The sequence below is a fragment of the Rhamphochromis longiceps genome, linkage group LG23 (genome assembly GCF_057381845.1).
Source record: "Rhamphochromis longiceps isolate RC_006_pf linkage group LG23, R_longiceps_female_GT1.1, whole genome shotgun sequence".
NCBI classification, from domain to species: Eukaryota; Metazoa; Chordata; class Actinopteri; order Cichliformes; family Cichlidae; genus Rhamphochromis; species Rhamphochromis longiceps.
The window spans coordinates 21,396,723-21,414,222 of NC_140578.1; the positions used below are offsets into that span (position 1 = coordinate 21,396,723).

A 17,500-nucleotide genomic window follows, 5' to 3' on the forward strand; every position below is an offset into this window, starting at 1 on the left:
GCTATGTACCCAATCTCGGGTGGGGGTGATGATATCTCCCCCCTGACCTGGCGTCCTGACTCCTCCTTGCCGTAGCATTTGTGTTGTACCTCGTCAATCTCTAGCTGTGAGAGCAGTCCCTTCTTTCGAATGTTGGAACACTGAGCTACTAGTTGTTTCGCCGTCATTGTGGATGTTGGGTATCGAAGAATCCATAGGTCCCTCATCCTATTCATGTAGCCCCTTCCGCCGGGGTTACTTGCGTAGTAGCATTCCAACAACGCCCTGTTTTCGTCCCTTGCCCACCGATGCCTTCTTGTTCCAGTAGCCCACTTTTCGTCAGGGTGCCCTGGTTCCTCAACACCTGACGCGGACCTTGTTGATCCGGGCGACGTCCGAGCCGGCATGCCTTCATATTTATCTGTCTCGCTCATGTCTGCGGTAGGCTTGCTTAGCATAGGGGGTCTAGCCTTAGGACCCTTACTGGATACAGACGCCCCAGGCAGGAATCGAACTTGCGATCCTCTGTTCCAAAGGCGTGTAGTTTAACCACTACGCTATCCAGCTGCTATATATATATATATATATATATATATATATATATATATGAAAAAGAAAGAAAGTTAAACATACAGCTGATTACAGATGTGTTGCTTTAACATCAATGCTGGGCAAGTGCATGGAGAGAGTCGTGTTTAACCTCTCTAAGGCAAAGCATGGTTTGGAAGATTGCAACTTAATTGTAGTAGACACTGTGGCAGCAGCAGAGAACCACACTGGGCGCCACTCCCATCACATTAGAACAACAGGCTACAATTTACCTAGGATAACCAAAACTGGAGAACAGGTTATTGGAAACCCACTGTGGGAATCTTGTGCCAAAGTACTGGAAAGGAGAGTTCATCCTTTAGATGAACCTTGGATGGAGGAGGAACAATGCAAATCAACCACAAGCATCAATTTCCTTCCACTTATCCAGGTCACAGTTCAGTCCATGGGGTGACAGGTGAGGTACACCATGGACAGGTTGCTTGTTTGACACCCAGAGAAAGACAACCATTTGCACTCAACTTCACACCTATGGAATCACCAATATAAATCCACTACAAAAATACAAACTCCACACATGAATTTTCAAGTCACAGATTTGAACCCAGGACCATCTTGCTGTGGGGTAACAGCGCTGCCCCACAGTGCTAACACCCGCAGCAACATGTTGCCCGAACGCCAGCTAATCTAAATAAAATGCTTTTTTTTAAAAAAACTGCACAATTTGTCAAATGCTCCAAATCCCAAAAAGCCCAACAAAATCCAGCACACATTCAGTCCAAATTTGAAAACTCTGTGTTTTTGCTCTCTCATTAACCTCATTTACAAAAACAAACTGTTCTAATAAAGAGCCTTTTCCTGCCATTTAAAAAACAAAAAAGTCTCCCCCACAACAACAGATACAAAAGTTTTTCCTTATTTTAATTCTTTCCTCTCGCTTCTACTCACAAATCCGTCTAGCACCGTAATCCGGTAATCCGGCCCGTGTTTTCTGGCTGTTTCTGTCAGCTGTGGGTGTTCCGTAAACAAGACAAGAACGGTAAGACGAGTTGTGAGTCCAGATGTTGCAGGATGAAGATGTTTTGAAGTTCAGCAGCACCTGCCGCCAACTTTTTCGACCAAACAACTTTGGACAACCTCTTTACAAACTCCTGCCTGCCTTCCGTTTGCTGTCCACCGTGCTCCGCAGTCTGCCGCGGGTTTATGAGCGTGAATGTTTTTGGCGCGAACCGGAAAAAAGCGAATGCCTTGTAGGCGTGTTTATATGGGCGTTTCTTGACAAGGTAAACAAAAATAGAAGTGGGTTATTTGGCCTTTGCCATATATAACCCTAATTTAAAAAAGGGCGTGGAGGTAGATAATATCTGAACATGTGAACACGATTCATTAATTCATGTTCTCTGTAATAAGTTACAGTTCAGCCGAGAACAAAATTTTTGGTTTCTTTACCATCAGGTCACCTACAAAAACACAAACCGCATCTTGCGAGTCTGTGCAACGGCATCAGGAAAACTTTCCTCCACAGCTGTTAGCCTCAGTGTTTTTGCAGTGGGAAAGCCCAAAAGTGTGAGCCTGTCATTCCTTTGCCTGCATATCTCATATGGAAACAGCAATAAAGTTTCTACATTTTAAAAACCGCCCAGCTCTTCTTGATGAATCTTACCTGTATGGCACTGTGTTCAGATATCACACAGACGGTTTTATTTTCTGCGTGTGTCCACGCGTTGGCGACTTTAGGAAAAATGCCGCCAGTCATGTCGTTACTCCCAGTTTTCATAAGAACGCATCCTGTAAAAAGCGGAACTCTTAATGCCTGGAGGGTCCACTGGATGCCGCCATTGGACCAGAAGACGTCAAAACTAGTCCTCTTAAGTCCAGACACTTTTCTTTCCAAGCTCCTTAAACTACGATGACCTGGATGACTGAGAACCTTCACAGACATAGTCCTCTTATGTTTACCGAGCAGTGTACACAATGCACCAATATACTATACTACTTCAAATAATAGTTTCTATGTACGTTTTTATATAGATTTTTTCTTCTTTTGATTATTGAAAAAAAAACTGTACAAAAGAAACAAACAACATGGTACACTTTAAGTGCTTTAAAAATGAACTTATCATTTCAGAAGTATTTAAGATGAATCAAGTCTAAAATTAGACTTTTAAAAATATTTTACGTTAAGTCCAGCAAACCAGATTTTAGATGAAAACTTAATATTTCTTATTAAAACATCATGTTAGTGTTGCCATGGTCCCTGTGTCTTTGAGCTTTAGGGATGTTTTGAGTTTTCTTTGATCATCTTTGTTTTATAGTTTTGTATTCTGTTTTGATTATATGTTAATATCTCTGTTATTTCTTAGTGTCTTCATGTCTTATTATTTCCTTATACCTTTGGTGTTGTGGTTTCATGTCTTTAGTTCTCAGTTTCTAAATCTTTAGGTTAACCCCCTCTTGTGTTCCCATTCTGTCCCCTCAGTCTTGTGTGTTTTGTTTTCTTTCTCTGTGTCAGACTCGTCCATTTAAGTCTTAGTCCTGGTCTCAGTGTTATTTATTTCCTGTCTTATGTTGTTGTTATTCTGTTTTTGTGTGTATTCGCTCAGTTGCCACTCATCTTTTGTCATGTTTTTTCTTGTGGCTGTGTCCTGCTACATTGTCTGTTTCCCAAGAAGAATAAAAGTTTTGGATATTTTGTTTCTGTTCTGCTTTAGTTTGTATTATGTTAAACCTCAGCAATAAAGTTGCTTTTAAGCTTATGGGCCCTTTATTTTGAATCCAACTCCTGTCTGCTGCAAAGCTGCCTTGACAGGTGTAGAAGCCATCATATGTGTTGCTATTGTTATATTGATTAGAGTGAAAGTCTTCTGTGTCAGGTCAAACGTGTATGTAGATCAATTGCTATTGCAACCCTTTTGATAATAAGGTAGCACCTAAAAGTACAGAAAGATTCCTAATCACGTATTTAAGCTAGTGAATCACTGCTCAGTCAGTGTGTGGACCAGTCTTTGGTGGTGAGATTTAGTGGCGTATTCTGCATATGTTAAAACTTGGTGTTTTCTTTGAGCTGCTGGTGAGTAGCAGGTATCTGCTGGCAGCAGAAGTGTACCTTTAATTTGGTAAACCATTTCTTTTGTCTTTCCTTAGGGTATTTTAGTTTGTGGATGACTTTTGTTTAGTTGAAATAGCAGTGTTGCCATTTCTTTGAGTTGAGTCCTTTTTACTAAAAACCTTGAGTTTCACACTTGCTTTGTTTGCCTTTTTCTTTTCTAGTCTCCCCTCATCCCCGAGCCCGTATTCATTGAGGCGTAACAGTAGTTGTTGTCCTGCCTCCACCTGGTGTGGACATGTGAGTTGCCTGGCTAAAGGAGAAATCTCAAACTGCCACTCAGATATTTGCTGAGTCAGACCATCTACAAAGGAAAAGACAAAAGCAAAACATTTATAAAGCAAATAAAGCATATGAAACAAAAATGAAAGAAGCATGTTTTTTTTCTTTTGTCTGTCTGTCTGTCTGTCTGATAGCCCTGCGGCAGACTGGTGATATGTCCAGGGTGTACTCCACCTCTTACCCTGAGCAGCTGGCGTAGTGCTCCCCCACACGTGCTCTCATGTTCTAAACCCAGTTGTGGCAGCAGCAATGTGGCAGGTTACAAAACTTGAGAGGGGTGCCAAAAAGTGATTTACAGTGTTTGATTAAAAAAGGATTTTCAGTATTTAAATTGTCATGAATGAGTTGTTGTTCCTTAATCTGTCATCCAATTTTATTTCACATATATCCCTCATGAATGTCACAAAGTAGAAGTTGCAATCAGTTTTTGGCCTTTATTTATCTGTGTAAAAAGTCTCACTGACATTAAACATGTAGAGTACACTAGATATGACCATTGGACCAGGAAAACAGATTTCTCCTTTTCTGATGTTTACCAACCAAGTGTATCAGTTTACTACCACGAGGATCACCACTGAAAATACTAAAATAGCACATGTATTTATTTTTTAATGGAAGACTTCTATCTTCATCTAAATGTATTTTGCCAAGAACATGTATTTTAAGGCAAAGTGTGTGTTTCTATCAGACCACCAGGAAAAAATCACCCCTCCAGGAATCTGTGTCTCCATGAGAAGTGAGACGTCTATGGGTAAATTTGAAAACTTTGAGAAGGAACACCAGAATGGCTGTGATAGGTGGGAATGAAATAATGTTTTTGATGTTTTTCTGTACAATTATCTGCACCAAATCCACAATTTAGACTGCCATATGTACATTATGTACCAACTTTCCAAAAGACAACACATTTGATTGTCTGATATTTTCCTCATTAATGTTAATCTTAACATTGTATTGACATATATTGTATTTACAGTAGCGGTTTTTGATATGGGCGACACGGGCAGTTGCCCAGGGCGGCATCGTGGTGGGGGCGGCGCGGGATTCTCTGGCTGGCCGGAGCAGCATCTGTTCGCCCAGGGCACCAAACAGGCTAAGACCGCCCCCTGTGTATTTACTTAAAACCTCCACCTAAGTTCATTTGAGGCCAGTTTAGTTACTAAAGTACAATCATTAATCTCATTATCACTCAGATTTTAAGAAAACTAAAACTAATTGTACCATGAATTACATTATAATTTTAATATCACTTATTTTCTGTCAGTGCCCAGCAGGAAAGAACAGCTTCCCCATGCAGTGCCGTGTCCATCAGTATTGAGTATGGATAAACCTGAGAACTTCAGAAGAACACTCGGTGTTGAAGATTTTATTCTAAATTATTCTAATATGTATGTGTTCCGATTGATCCATGCATTTGTGTGTATACATATATATATTTTTTCACTGTTTGCTTGTTTTTAACTCTGACTTCTAAATTAATCTGGTTTTTTTTCTTGTTTTCTAATCAGATGACTGTGAGCACAAACTGGACCAAAACAGCACAGATTTATCTCTTCCTGTTTGACGACAATAGGACTGTGATACCGCTGAGTGAGGGGAAGCCATATTCTCATTATCCAGAGCGATATGAAGCTTGGCCCCAGTCGCGACATAGAATTGGTCTGACTGGAGGCTGTTACTGGGAGGTTGAATGGGAAAGAAAGGTCAACATAGCGGTAACTTACAAAGATATTGAAGATTATCATAGTGTACTCCTGGAGCTTGTATTGTTGTGAAGATGGTTACTACTCCTTGCATAATAAAATCATCAGACCTATAAATTCTCCTCACAGCTGGTCCTCCAACTAAGTAGGAGTACATTTGGACTGGAATGCTGGCACTTTGTCTTTCTACAGAGTCTCCTCAGACCCACCAATCCACCTCCACACTTTCTACACGACATTCACTGACTCTGTTTGTGCAGGATTTGCATTCTGGGAAGGGCCTGGCTCCTTAGTGTCTCCCTGCCAGCTCTAGTTTGATGGGAGTCCGCTTGTCTTAATAGACAGTTTGCCAGCACTTGCTTTTTTGATAATCTTTTTGAAACTGTGCATCACATACACATTAGAAGTGGCAGTCATGGAGTAAACAAACATACTACTGTATCATGATATGTGGTCTAAAATAGCAAAGATGTCAGTGTCATGGTACAGAAGTTCAGCAATACTTGACATATTAGAAGGGAATCAGCTACAGTACATAAATATGTCTGTGTAGCAGAAGGAAAGCGACGCCCAACAACATTCTTATTTTTAATTAACTTATTCACCACATTTGTCCATTTAAATAATTTGTTCATCTCATTTCATTATTGGTGTGATTTGCTGTGTCTGATGTTTCCTTCTTTACTTGCTGCTTTTTATTTTGTTTGGTTTAATTAGATTTATATTTTGTCAATGTTTCATGAAAATGTTTCATATTTATAGAAGAATGCTAAAAAAACTCTTCCTGACACGTTGCAAATATGAGTCAACTATGTTAACAGCTGCTCAAAACTTGTAAAGTAGAAACACCGACTTGAAGCGATGAAGCTACAGAGTAGTATCATGTAGTCACTGCCTTTAAAACATAATAATAATAATAATAATAATAATAATAATAATAATATGTATGATAGTAGCATTTTACAACTTTAAAAGAAATGTTTCATTTGTAGATCATTGTCACACAGACGCTAAAAAGTTTTGAATAGTTTTTTAAAATTGTTGTTTAACGTATTATCATTATTAAACATAAAGAGGACATTTTTGGTCTTTTATTCGTGGAACTGGTTTCAACAAAAATTTTGGTTTGTTGCGAGAAGTCACGTGCATGTCTGGTCTCGCCGCTGTTTTTCAGTTAAGTGTGAGCTCACTGGGTAAGTGGGTGGACCCGCAGTGAGTCTATTAGGGCAAAGTTTACCCTGTACACGGGTGCAGCAGCAGCAGCAGCAGAGATCCTGAATACCGTTTGGAGAAAGCAAAAAGAACCGATCGAGAGATGGCTGATAAGAAAGCCATCCTGTTCAACTTCTGGGGAGTCGCCGTCTCTGCCAGACGTGCTGCCATTTTTAAAAAGCTGGAAGAGTTGCACAACCTACCGGGGTAAGAAGTGACCGTTTTGTAACATCTCTGAACCGCACAGATGTGTCGTATGGAGACCGCTTTGTGTTTATATTTGATTATATTAAAAAACAAAACAAAAAAGCCAATAAAATACACAGCTGCTGCACGAATTTCTGATTGTTTATTTACAGTGTGAGTGAGTGTGGATATCAGATCTGCGCTTCAAGCTGGATAATTATTACAACAGCAAAGAAATATTTGACTTAACTGCTGGAAATGAGCAGGTGCACGTAAGCTACTACATGGCCAAAAATATGTGAACATACTTGGCAACTTTTTGTTAATAACAATGTTAATTTTAGACAGCAACAACAAAAAAGTTGTGTCCATAACATTTTGAAATTATGGCAAGTATTGATCATGTTGATGAGATAGAGGTCTCAGAAACACTTACAGCAGGGATTTTCTGGATTACCTCTCAGTGTTAATTTAACAGACTGGACACAGGTCCAGTCTGTTAAATTAACATCTCTGCCTTTTCGTTCGATTGTGTAACTTTTATTCTGACTTGCAAAAACGTATAACTTCCTCAAAGTCTTTGCTCTTTGCAGGCACTTCTAGCTGATTCTGTTTCATCTCAGACCTGATCTAAGAGTTCAGTAAACATTTGCCTGAGAGCTGAGTGTTATAGATAGAAACCACCAAGGCTCGCCCCTCTCAGTTTCTAATCACCGCATTAATCTGAGGTTTTGTGCTCTGTTTCTCAGAGGTTTTCTCTCCAGTTTGGAGTCCAAAGACGACGGCGCCCTGAGGCAGGCTGAGAGAGGAGCCATGACACTTACACAGGTGGGCGAAGACATTTACAGTTTCACTTCATGCCTTTTGTTGCTATTTCACTGATGTACAGCTGTGTGTCTGTGTGCAGATGATCCCAGCTTTGGAGGCCGAGTGTGTGCAGGAAGCCCGGGACAGGAGTGTGACTCTGCCGGCTGATTGGTCAGTTAAAGGCCTGCTAGACAAACTCACAGAGGCAATGATGGACGTCCAAGCAGCTGTGCTGAAGACAGCTGCTGGCCTGCGACGCAGCGGTACACACAACACTCTTTAAAGAAGCAAACTTACAGAGGAGTTGGAGCCAGAGGAGTTGAAAGAAAGCAGGTTTAAGCCACGTCCACATTGGCTTCCTCTGCATAAAGAAATAAGTAGAAAAAAATTCAGATCTGGTTGAAAAACCTTGTTTAATTTCTCTCACTGCAAAATATTTCTGTTCTGAATTCCTGTGTCCCTCATCTTTGAAGGAGACAGTCTACTTCACCTTTATTTCAGCACGATATCTGCGTAAAGTGAACATTGTCACTGTCACCGCTACCTGCTTGTTTAAATGCATTGTGGGGAAAAAGTAGGTCACTACCAATGATGTCTAATCTTTGCGTCAACCTCTGATCTAAAGGGTTACTGACAGCTGTGCTGGCCAATCACTGGGTAGATGACAGAGCGGCTGGAGATGGCACAGGTCGCCTTCTCTCTCTGCTGGGAGGCCATTTTGACCTGGTCCTCCAGTCCTGCCACTTGGGTCACAGGGTCCCTGAGCCCGCCATGTTCAGCTCTGCCCTGCAGCGCCTGGGGGTGACACCCAAACAGGTAGAGGGTTTCGTGATGTAGACAATAAATATGCAGCATCACTGAGATTAATTCTTGTATATCAGATGTTATGAGTCATCTGTCTCTATTCAGGCGTTGTGGCTGGATGCTGATGTTGAGGGTGTAAAAGCCGCAGAGGGAGCAGGGATGAAGGCCGTCTTGGTGGAAAATCTGGATGCTGCTCTGGAGAAACTGTCTGAATTTACTGGCTTTCAGGTTTGTGTCACTCTGAGTATCTTCTCTGATGCAGTGGGTTTAAAGACCCTCACATTTAGATCTAACTACAACAAAGAAAATGATTACATTAATAACATTTGTATACGTTTGAATCTCCAGGCTGTTGGAACAGTGAGCCCCCCACCAGCCTGCAGCCCTGATGAAGTGTCCCATGGCTACATCACCATAAAAGTATTAATATCTATCAGTGCCAGCAACCTGTTGAATTATGAAAACACAACACAGAGCTGAAATGCTGCTGGCTGTCTTTTCCAGCCTGGTGTGAGGACTCATTATGTGGAAATGGGCTCCGGTCCACCGGTGCTACTGTGTCACGGTTTCCCGGAGAGCTGGTACTCCTGGAGGTACCAGGTAACCTGTTTCCATTGGATATGTTGGAACGCACGAAATAGTCACCTTCCAAAGTGTATTCAGAGGGTGTTTGAGATGAGATACACTAAGAGTCAGAGATATCCCTTCTTATATTTATAGTTTGTCTTGTTTTCCATTTAATTCAAGTCTTTGTTCTGATTTATTTAAGTTTGCAGTTATATTTACTTGTTGTTGGTGGTGTTTTGGTTCTTTTAATCCTGCAATAATCCTGAAATAAAAGCCATGATCATTAAACAACCCTCTCACCCCTGTGCTAGATCCCAGCCTTGGCTGCAGCAGGGTTCAGGGTTTTAGCTCTGGACATGAAAGGATATGGAGAGTCCACAGCGCCCCCTGGTAGGTTGAAATACTGAAAGACTGAAAATATAGACTGTACTTAAAAGATGTATGTAGCTTCCCAGTATAAATTCTTTATAATGAACAGCAGGGATATGTCACTTCCCCTTAATGCCCAGGATCAAAAGACCTAAAATGCTCAGCTTGAGGCTTAACTACCACACTTTTACCAGTGTGTGACATCAGAGAAGCTACAACCATCCTTTATATACAGTCTTTGTGTGGAGTCAGCTCAGTGTTGGTGTAATTCCTGCCGTATTGACTCTCACAGACATAGAGGAATATTCTCATGAGGAGCTTTGTAAGGTACACATTACAAAAATATTAAATCTACAGATTTAGTGTTGTTTTAAAATGTTTTTCTGAATCATATTTTTCTCTCTTTTTTCAGGAGTTAGTCGTATTTTTGGATAAAATGGTGAGTATCAACACTGTCATTGAATAGCATGATAACTTAAAGTTTACACAAAAGCTTATGGTCCCCTGTTCCAGTCCATACCACAGGTCACCCTGGTGGGTCACGACTGGGGCGGCTCCCTGGTGTGGGCCATTGCCCGCTTCTATCCCGAGAGAATCAGGTAAACACACACACAGACACACACAGTCCCCCAGAGCCTGTACAGTGAAGTTAAAGTGCTTTTCCATGTGCGTGAAGGGCTGTGGCATCGTTGAACACCCCAATGTTCAAGTTGAATCCTTTGGTTCCTGCTTTCGAGAGACTGAAGGCTATTCCAATATTCGACTATCAGGTCTACTTCCAAACACCAGTAAGTGTTTATATATATATGTATGTATGTATGTATGTATGTATGTATGTATGTATGTATGTATGTATGTATGTATGTATGTATGTATGTATGTATGTATGTATGTATGTATGTATGTATGTATGTATGTATGTATGTATGTATGTATGTATGTGTGTGTGTGTGTGTGTGTGTGTGTGTGTGTATGTATGTTAATGTTTGTTTCTGTCACAGAAAAACTGCAGCTTCATAAGCGGGGTTTGTGTTTCAGGGTGTGGCGGAGGCCGAGCTGGAGAAGGATTTGGAGAGGACGTTCAAGATTTTCTTTTCCAGCAGTAGTGAAGCGGTGCGTGGATCGAATGTACACACACACCCAGCATTGCAGTGTGCAGTTTCAGAGCTAAACAGGTGGAAAAATCACCCACACGTGATGAATGTTTTTCTCTGTACCACAGAAGGGTCGTCCCCCTCTCAGCACCGCAGGAGTGTGCGCTCGAGGTGACGTTTCCTGCTGGTTATCAGTGTTTGCTGTGAATGCTGAAGATTTTTAAATCTTCATTCACAGATCTCATGCTGTGTGTGTGCGCTTTATCACAGGTGGCCTGTTTGTGGGTCTGCCGGAGCAGATTCCCAGGAGCTCCATGCTGACAGAAGCCGACCTGCAGTACTACGTCAGCCAGTACAAAGAAAGAGGCTTCAGGTTGCAGATTTTCCAGCTTCCTGTAGATTGTGTTTCTGTGTGCTCGCCAACAAATAATATTTATGTTTATTACATGAAAGCATCCACTGTGATGGGTGATTCTTACACAGCTTTTTGTTAAAATTAGCATTTTAATTACATCCTGCAGTTCCTGCTTTTATGTTTGTGGCACTAAAATGAGTATTTTGCAAATTGTAGACTGCTGAAGAGGTGAAGAAATTTGATGTCATAAGCAAATATTCCTGAACAGTCAGTTAAATTATCCAGTTCTGTGGAGAATCACTGAGTAACCTTTGGGCTTTATTTTACAGGGGGCCCTTGAACTGGTATCGAAATAGTGATGCAAACTGGAAGTGGATGTGTTCCCGGCCCTTTGAGAAGGTTTGGTGCAGTGTCACAAACGTAATACAGGCTGTAAATTAAAGCTGTAACTATTGAAGAAAATGCAGAATTGCTTTAAACCTGCATTCTTCCTAATGACCAGCAGGAGGCACCTCTGGAATCATAATCATAATCAGATCAGAATCAGAATACTTTATTGATATAATGAAGGATAAATCAGACTTGTTGACTTGGCAGTCACATTTTGTTATCAAGCTTTCTGATTCACAGTCAGATGTTTGCGTGTTTTAGCTGCTAATGCCAACAATGATGCTGACGGCGGGTAAAGACCCCGTACTGCTGCCGTCCTTTACCAAGGGCATGGAGGACTCGGTAAGAAACAAAAGCATTGACACAGTCATATGAGCAATCAATGGTTATTGGAAGTTAATCTGATATTTGTTATTTATTAACTGAAGATGCCAAACCTGACCAGGGGACACATCGAAGAGTGTGGACACTGGACACAGATGGAAAAGCCGGCAGAGACCAACAAAATCCTGATATCCTGGCTTAAAGAGGCGCACAAGAAGACTGAAGGTGGTACTGTGGCTCCCAAACTGTGAGGAAGGAAGGAAGGAAGGAAGGAAGGAAGGAAGGAAGGAAGGAAGGAAGAATTCTAACAAGATTTTCAATGTGGCACATAAAAGTTTATTTAAAACAATTTAGACACTCACAGGCAGTTTTAACAGTGAATGAGCCTCCCATGAAAAATGTATTCAGACAGAAACTGATGTGCAACCAACAGGGAGGAAAATGTTCTGCTAAAACAGGGAAAAACTGTACTACAAGTAACAAAAATAAGAAATATCACAGTTCAAGATAAAGATTATATTTTAACAAAATGTATAAAATCTCATCATTTTAATGAAACAGCATGAACATTTTCTCTTTATTTTGGAGAACGAAAGTGCCATTATTAAACACTTCTAAGGTCATCTTAACATCCTAATGTATCTGTTTTATGGTTGTTGTTTTTTTTGCTTTGTTTTCAGTTTGGTAATTGCTTTTTTTTTCTTGCACAAGTACTTCTTTTTTTTCCTGTAAATGAAATTGAGATTTTAAAAATCAGTGCATATACATGAACACATTTAACAAATAATATAATATTAGTAAAAAAAATTACAAATACAAATAATGATAATTATTCAGAAAATCAAGAACAAAACTAATGGGTGGGGGGAGGGGTTTAGAAAGGAAATGAATGAGGGACATAAGGATAATGGAAAGGAGGTGAATAAGGAAGTAAGGAGGTAATATGAAGGAAAGGGAGGAATTAAGGGATGGGATAAATGAAGAAATGATGGCAGGAAGGAAGGGGTAGGGGAAGAATAAGGAAACAGGAAGGAAGAAATGTAAAGAAATAGAAGTGAGGATATGATAACAAGGAAAGGTGGTGGGAAAGTAAGTAAATAAGAAGGGAAGGAATGATGACAGAAAAAAGGGAGAATGCGAGAAATAAGGAGAAGTAGAATGGAAGAAAGGGTGACACAAGATAGAGAAGGGGGGGAGGTGTAAAAAGGGACTAAGGTAAGGGGAGGAACTGAGGAGAAGGATTCTTTTTAAACTTCCTCCAAACTTCATGCAGCTGATTCAGAGAAGAACAGCACCCCCTGGTGGTGAAGATGAGCGCACACCTGGTTTACAGCTGTTTCTCCTTGAACAGTTTCTTCCAGGCTGGCATGATATACTCGTAGATCTCATCAATCTGCAGCACGCACACACAAACACACCAGCTTTAAGCATGCTTCACAGCAAATAAACAGAAGGTGGCGCTCTTCCCTTGGCTCACCTGTTCAGACTTCTTCACTCCGTATCTAAAAAGTGTCGCCTGATGTTCGCTGTTGTGAAACAGGATGTCAAAGGTCACCTCGCGGCCCATCATGTCCTCGATGGCAGGCTTCACCACACCGTGGAAGTCCCGCGGAGGGTGCGTGTCATCCAGCATGTTGTTGACCTGTTTTAAAACACACTTGAAGTCGCTGTCTTTGACAAACTCATCATGTATGTTTAAACCACTCATGCTACCTTGTATTTCTTCCCCAAAAGCTCCAGAGGGTCCAGTTTGACCTCTGACCTGAGAGCTCGGCCGTACAGCAGCAGTTTGGTGTCTGAATCTGACAGACAAAGACAAGAAATCAAATTATTTTAAGAGGCAGATTTCCAGAGGAAGGTTCAAGAAAAATAAAGTTTATCTGTCATATTATGATCTTTGTTACATGAGCTGATAGGAAACCTTTTTTTTCTGTGTTATATGGAAAACTGAGCCGATTCTTGTAGGTGTACATGTCGTCCATCTCTTCTCAGTAGATATCATCACATACAAAGCATAAATCCTGCGTTCTCACATCATGTCCATCTTTCAAAGATGAAAAATTTCTTATAGACAGTTTTACATTTTTGCAGAATTTGAGACTAACATAATAACCTCTTGCTGATTTTCATTGTTTAACACTCTTTTCTATAAAATAATTGTATTTCTTTTAACCAAAATTTGAGAAATTATTCCTGCTCTGGCAGACTTTTTTCACTTGTCTGTGGAGAAGTAAAACCTTAAAAAGTGTCACCAACCTCGACACGTTAGGTGAGCGACGTATGGAACTCCGTCCCTTTCTCCATAGTACACTCCGAAATGAGAGAAGTATTTGTTCCTGGGATACTCCACAATGTCCCCCGGGAACAACTTTGGGTGGGAATTTTTCTTTATAAAAATAAAAAACAAACAGAAGAAGAAAAAAAGGGAGAAAGTGGTAAAAATCATAAAGTTACCACAAACAATCGCCCTGTGGTTCTGCTTAACTCGACTCTGGATGAGGCCGAATCAAACTCACTTCAAAAATAGTCCTCGTCTCCACAGGCAAGGACTAAACTTCTATCATCTAAAATATAAACAGACACTGGCAAAAGCGCAATCTTCATCACTGGATCTGCACTGCTTTTTTGGCTTTGTCAGTATTCAGTCAGTTGTGCCGGAAAGGGGATTTTTTTTCTTTTAAACCACAAGAAAACCTGAAGCGAGTACAGGCGGCGAAACCACAAGCACTTGTGTGCTATATTACCGTCGAGCAAGTATACTTCTTCTGCCTTTGTTACTATTCATCTTAAATATCTATACTTCTCAGGTATGAAAAACTGAGAGCAAATTTTATGATGTTAATGCTTAACCAAACCATCAGGTCTGCAGCTAGAGGTGTTAGTATGAATCCAACCATAGTGTGTAAATAAAAGCTGGATATAACCACTTTGAAACCGCTCATCAGAATGTGAAGCCTCAAGTTGAGCATTTTGGTTCTCACCATCTTAAAGTTAGAAGTTTCAGAATTAGAGCTGGCTGAGAAATGCTCATAGGATACTGACATGTCAACCACTAGATAGTCTTGCCTTTTTTACCCTAGTAAGGCCAAAATAAACATTAACCCTCAGGTGAGAGTCTTCTTCAGGAGAGAGATGAATATGTTCAAGAACCTGAAAGAAGTCAATCTGCCTTTGATTTAAGCATTTTAGATGTAGGTAACTTGCACTGTAGCCTGCGCTGGAACCTGTCGTCCACCTCACTACAAATGTAACTAAGAATCACCATCAACACAGGTCATACTGGTATACATGTTGGTAACGGCCATCCGAATTAGACTATGCTGTAAATTCTACGTAGATTTCACAGCAAAAACATTGATAAATATAACAAACCAAAAGACTGCCGGCATTTAAAAAGAATGTGGGTTTATGATTGTTAGTAGGAAAGAAAGAAAGTTAACTAGCAAACTCGTGGTCCAACATCTGGAGGCTAACATGGGAACAGTGGGGGAGATACTTGATGTTAAATTGCACTAAGAACAAAGTCCTTCTAAAGCAGGGATGAGGGTCATTAGTCTGTCTCCTTTATTCCAGGCATTTGGTCATATAATACACTCTGAAAATATAGCTCTCAATCAAAAATCAGACATTCATCAAACTCCTAATAGTTCATCCCACAGGGACCATGAATATAAAAGAGGAAGAAGGCAGAAAAAGAAAGGCTTCCGGCTGCTCCCTTAATAACATGGGCTCACCATGGCAGGTAGCTCCACAGATTCTTATGCCAGATGCCCATCCTGACGGACCATCAAAGGGTTTTGTGTCTCCTCCTGGAATCTAAGCAAGGATCTCTCGCTTGTTAGTCTAATGTGTAGATGACTAAACTTTGAAACCTCTACAGGGACTATGAATATAATATGTTCCAAACTTCAAGGTAGACCATCCAGAACCTGGAATTAATTCATCTGTGATTCAACCATTTAAGCTAAAGATTTGTGCCAAATTATCATGTAGAAGTAGAGATATTTGGACATTAAACTCATATAGATTTTTCGCCTGGGCAGCATGATGAGTAGCTACTTAGAAATTTCACAATTGTCCTAGAAGTTCAACCAACGCTACAGAAAAACATGATTTGTGAATGTGCTCAAATGTTTATCTGAATCTGGTCTTGTTATTTCACTCTGGACTTAAGTGGTAAAGGGTCTGATTGACACTGAGCTTTTTTACTTTCAATTTATGGAAAAACTCAACTGTGGGGGCGTAGAAGATGCAACATTTTCAGCAAGGTGGAACGGAAAAGATAAGAAGAGAAAACCATTCAAGAAAAAAAACAGTTCTAAGAAATAGCCGCAATACTATTCTTAACCATTAATGCATGATCTGCTGATCTAGTAATGAGCAGTTTTTGTACATTTTGAGTTGGAAAACAGTACCAAAGACAGGCTATGGAGACTTGGGTGGCTTCGGGAAGTCACATGTTTACATATAATAGTGGCATTGTAAAGCGCTTTGGGTGCCTTGAAAAGCGCTATATAAATCCAATCCATTATTATCATTATTATTATTAAATACTTCTGAAGTGAATTCAGAAGCTACTTCATGAGATTTTCTTTCATTCAAAGTGCCTAATAGTCCATTTAGTGCTCTTTCAGATGAATTAAAGTGCTTACACCAAGCTACAAAGTTATTATAATCAACCACGAGTAACAACTTTGGGTCCTCTGATTTCAGAAGTAGCACTGAAACACAGTGTCATCTAAAAATGTAAATATTCATGAGTGGCAATTAAAAGCAAGATTCTAGAAAAAGTAATGGTCATACTCACCTGGCCCATGAAGGGAGGATTAAGGTATTCACTGTGGCTGTCTTTGGTCCTTTCTGAACATAAATCCACAGCACATGCACACAGGAACCTCACATCATTTACATACAGGCTGTACTCATGTGATATGATGCATCTTCTCAGTCTGTCGCAGTCACAGTACACTGACCACGCTCCTGTCACCCCTTATCAGACCTTCTGCATCAAATAATTTGGGTTTCTTTTCCTCCCTTTATATTTTTGCTATATTTTATGTTGCCTGGGATCATTTTGGAGTGGATTTTGTGTCTGAATGCGTGATTCTGTGGTTTTTAAATGAGGTGCTTCATAGTGCACCGACATGAGTCCCTTTGTGTTTCCGATCCCACCACCTCTGGGCGTGTGAAGCAGGTGTTTCCTAAACCGAGGCTAAAAGAGGAAGTAGCTTCAATTGGCTTTTTAAATTTTTTTTTCAGCAGAGATAAGTAAGCAAAGTGAGAAAGAGAGAAAGACCCAGAAGCACAGAGAGTCCCTCATAATGACTCATTTTAGACCTTTTAACTTGAACACAACACATCACATATGTTGTGTTTTTCTACAGTTCCAACAGCTGTTTTACATTGATGTCCTGACAAGTGCAATAAAGCACTTGAAACATCAAGTCAGCATCAGTCTGATGTAATGTGATGGCATTTTTAAATAGAGACCATCATAGCATGAAGCCATTGAATAATCGCGACCACACCCAGCCACTCCCCACATATACACCCAAAGAAAACCCACATCAAATGAAGAATTAATGCAACATTACATACTGAAAAAGAGAAACAGTAATAATTAAACCATAATAGTTATTTTATGAGCAAAATCTTTTTAATTTCTGTCTGATTTTCCAATGTAAAGCAAGTGTTAAATACACAGAGTAATCAGGAGTCTGTCTGTTTCGATGTGAGTTTATTTCAGGATATTTATTTCAAGAAAAACATAACA

At 40.2% G+C, this 17,500-nt stretch overlaps 2 protein-coding genes across 3 annotated transcripts; one reads left to right on the top strand and one right to left on the bottom strand.

The window, feature by feature from the left end:
• The first annotated feature begins 6,793 nt into the window (after positions 1-6,793).
• Positions 6,794-12,318, top strand: ephx2 (epoxide hydrolase 2, cytoplasmic). Its single transcript, XM_085398734.1, has 18 exons — positions 6,794-7,038; positions 7,767-7,845; positions 7,925-8,087; positions 8,450-8,640; positions 8,734-8,856; positions 8,977-9,048; positions 9,133-9,228; positions 9,507-9,585; positions 9,857-9,891; positions 9,977-10,003; positions 10,078-10,163; positions 10,241-10,352; positions 10,603-10,677; positions 10,787-10,829; positions 10,929-11,031; positions 11,343-11,412; positions 11,665-11,745; positions 11,832-12,318. Exons 1-18 carry the CDS (start codon positions 6,935-6,937, stop codon positions 11,976-11,978), a joined length of 1,686 nt encoding a protein of 561 aa, XP_085254860.1. The 5' UTR covers positions 6,794-6,934; the 3' UTR covers positions 11,979-12,318.
• Positions 12,319-12,338: 20 nt separating this feature from the next.
• On the bottom strand, positions 12,339-16,631 carry plaat1l (phospholipase A and acyltransferase 1-like). 2 transcript variants are annotated; one of them, XM_085398737.1, is made up of 6 exons: positions 16,535-16,631; positions 13,984-14,113; positions 13,441-13,529; positions 13,205-13,369; positions 13,050-13,120; positions 12,339-12,453 (listed from the first exon to the last, which is right to left on the bottom strand). In XM_085398737.1, the coding sequence occupies exons 1-5, from the start codon at positions 16,541-16,543 to the stop codon at positions 13,055-13,057; spliced, it is 459 nt and encodes a 152-aa protein (XP_085254863.1). In that variant the 5' UTR covers positions 16,544-16,631; the 3' UTR covers positions 12,339-12,453; positions 13,050-13,054. The 2 variants fall into 2 exon arrangements, with proteins under 2 accessions (XP_085254863.1, XP_085254862.1); XM_085398736.1 differs by lacking the exon at positions 12,339-12,453 and having other exon boundaries at positions 13,049-13,120.
• Between the last annotated feature and the right edge of the window lie 869 nt (positions 16,632-17,500).

Excerpts from the sequence above, each read along its gene's own strand:
- ephx2 (XM_085398734.1), top strand. The coding sequence starts at position 6,935 with ATGGCTGATAAGAAAGCCATCCTGTTCAACTTCTGGGGAGTCGCCGTC. Across the intron at positions 7,846-7,924 it reads GAGCCATGACACTTACACAG|ATGATCCCAGCTTTGGAGGC; the intron begins GTGGGCGAAGAC and ends GTCTGTGTGCAG. Across the intron at positions 10,164-10,240 it reads TTCTATCCCGAGAGAATCAG|GGCTGTGGCATCGTTGAACA; the intron begins GTAAACACACAC and ends ATGTGCGTGAAG.
- plaat1l (XM_085398737.1), bottom strand. Across the intron at positions 13,530-13,983 it reads CGCTCACCTAACGTGTCGAG|ATTCAGACACCAAACTGCTG; the intron begins GTTGGTGACACT and ends TTTGTCTGTCAG. Across the intron at positions 13,370-13,440 it reads TTTTGGGGAAGAAATACAAG|GTCAACAACATGCTGGATGA; the intron begins GTAGCATGAGTG and ends GTTTTAAAACAG.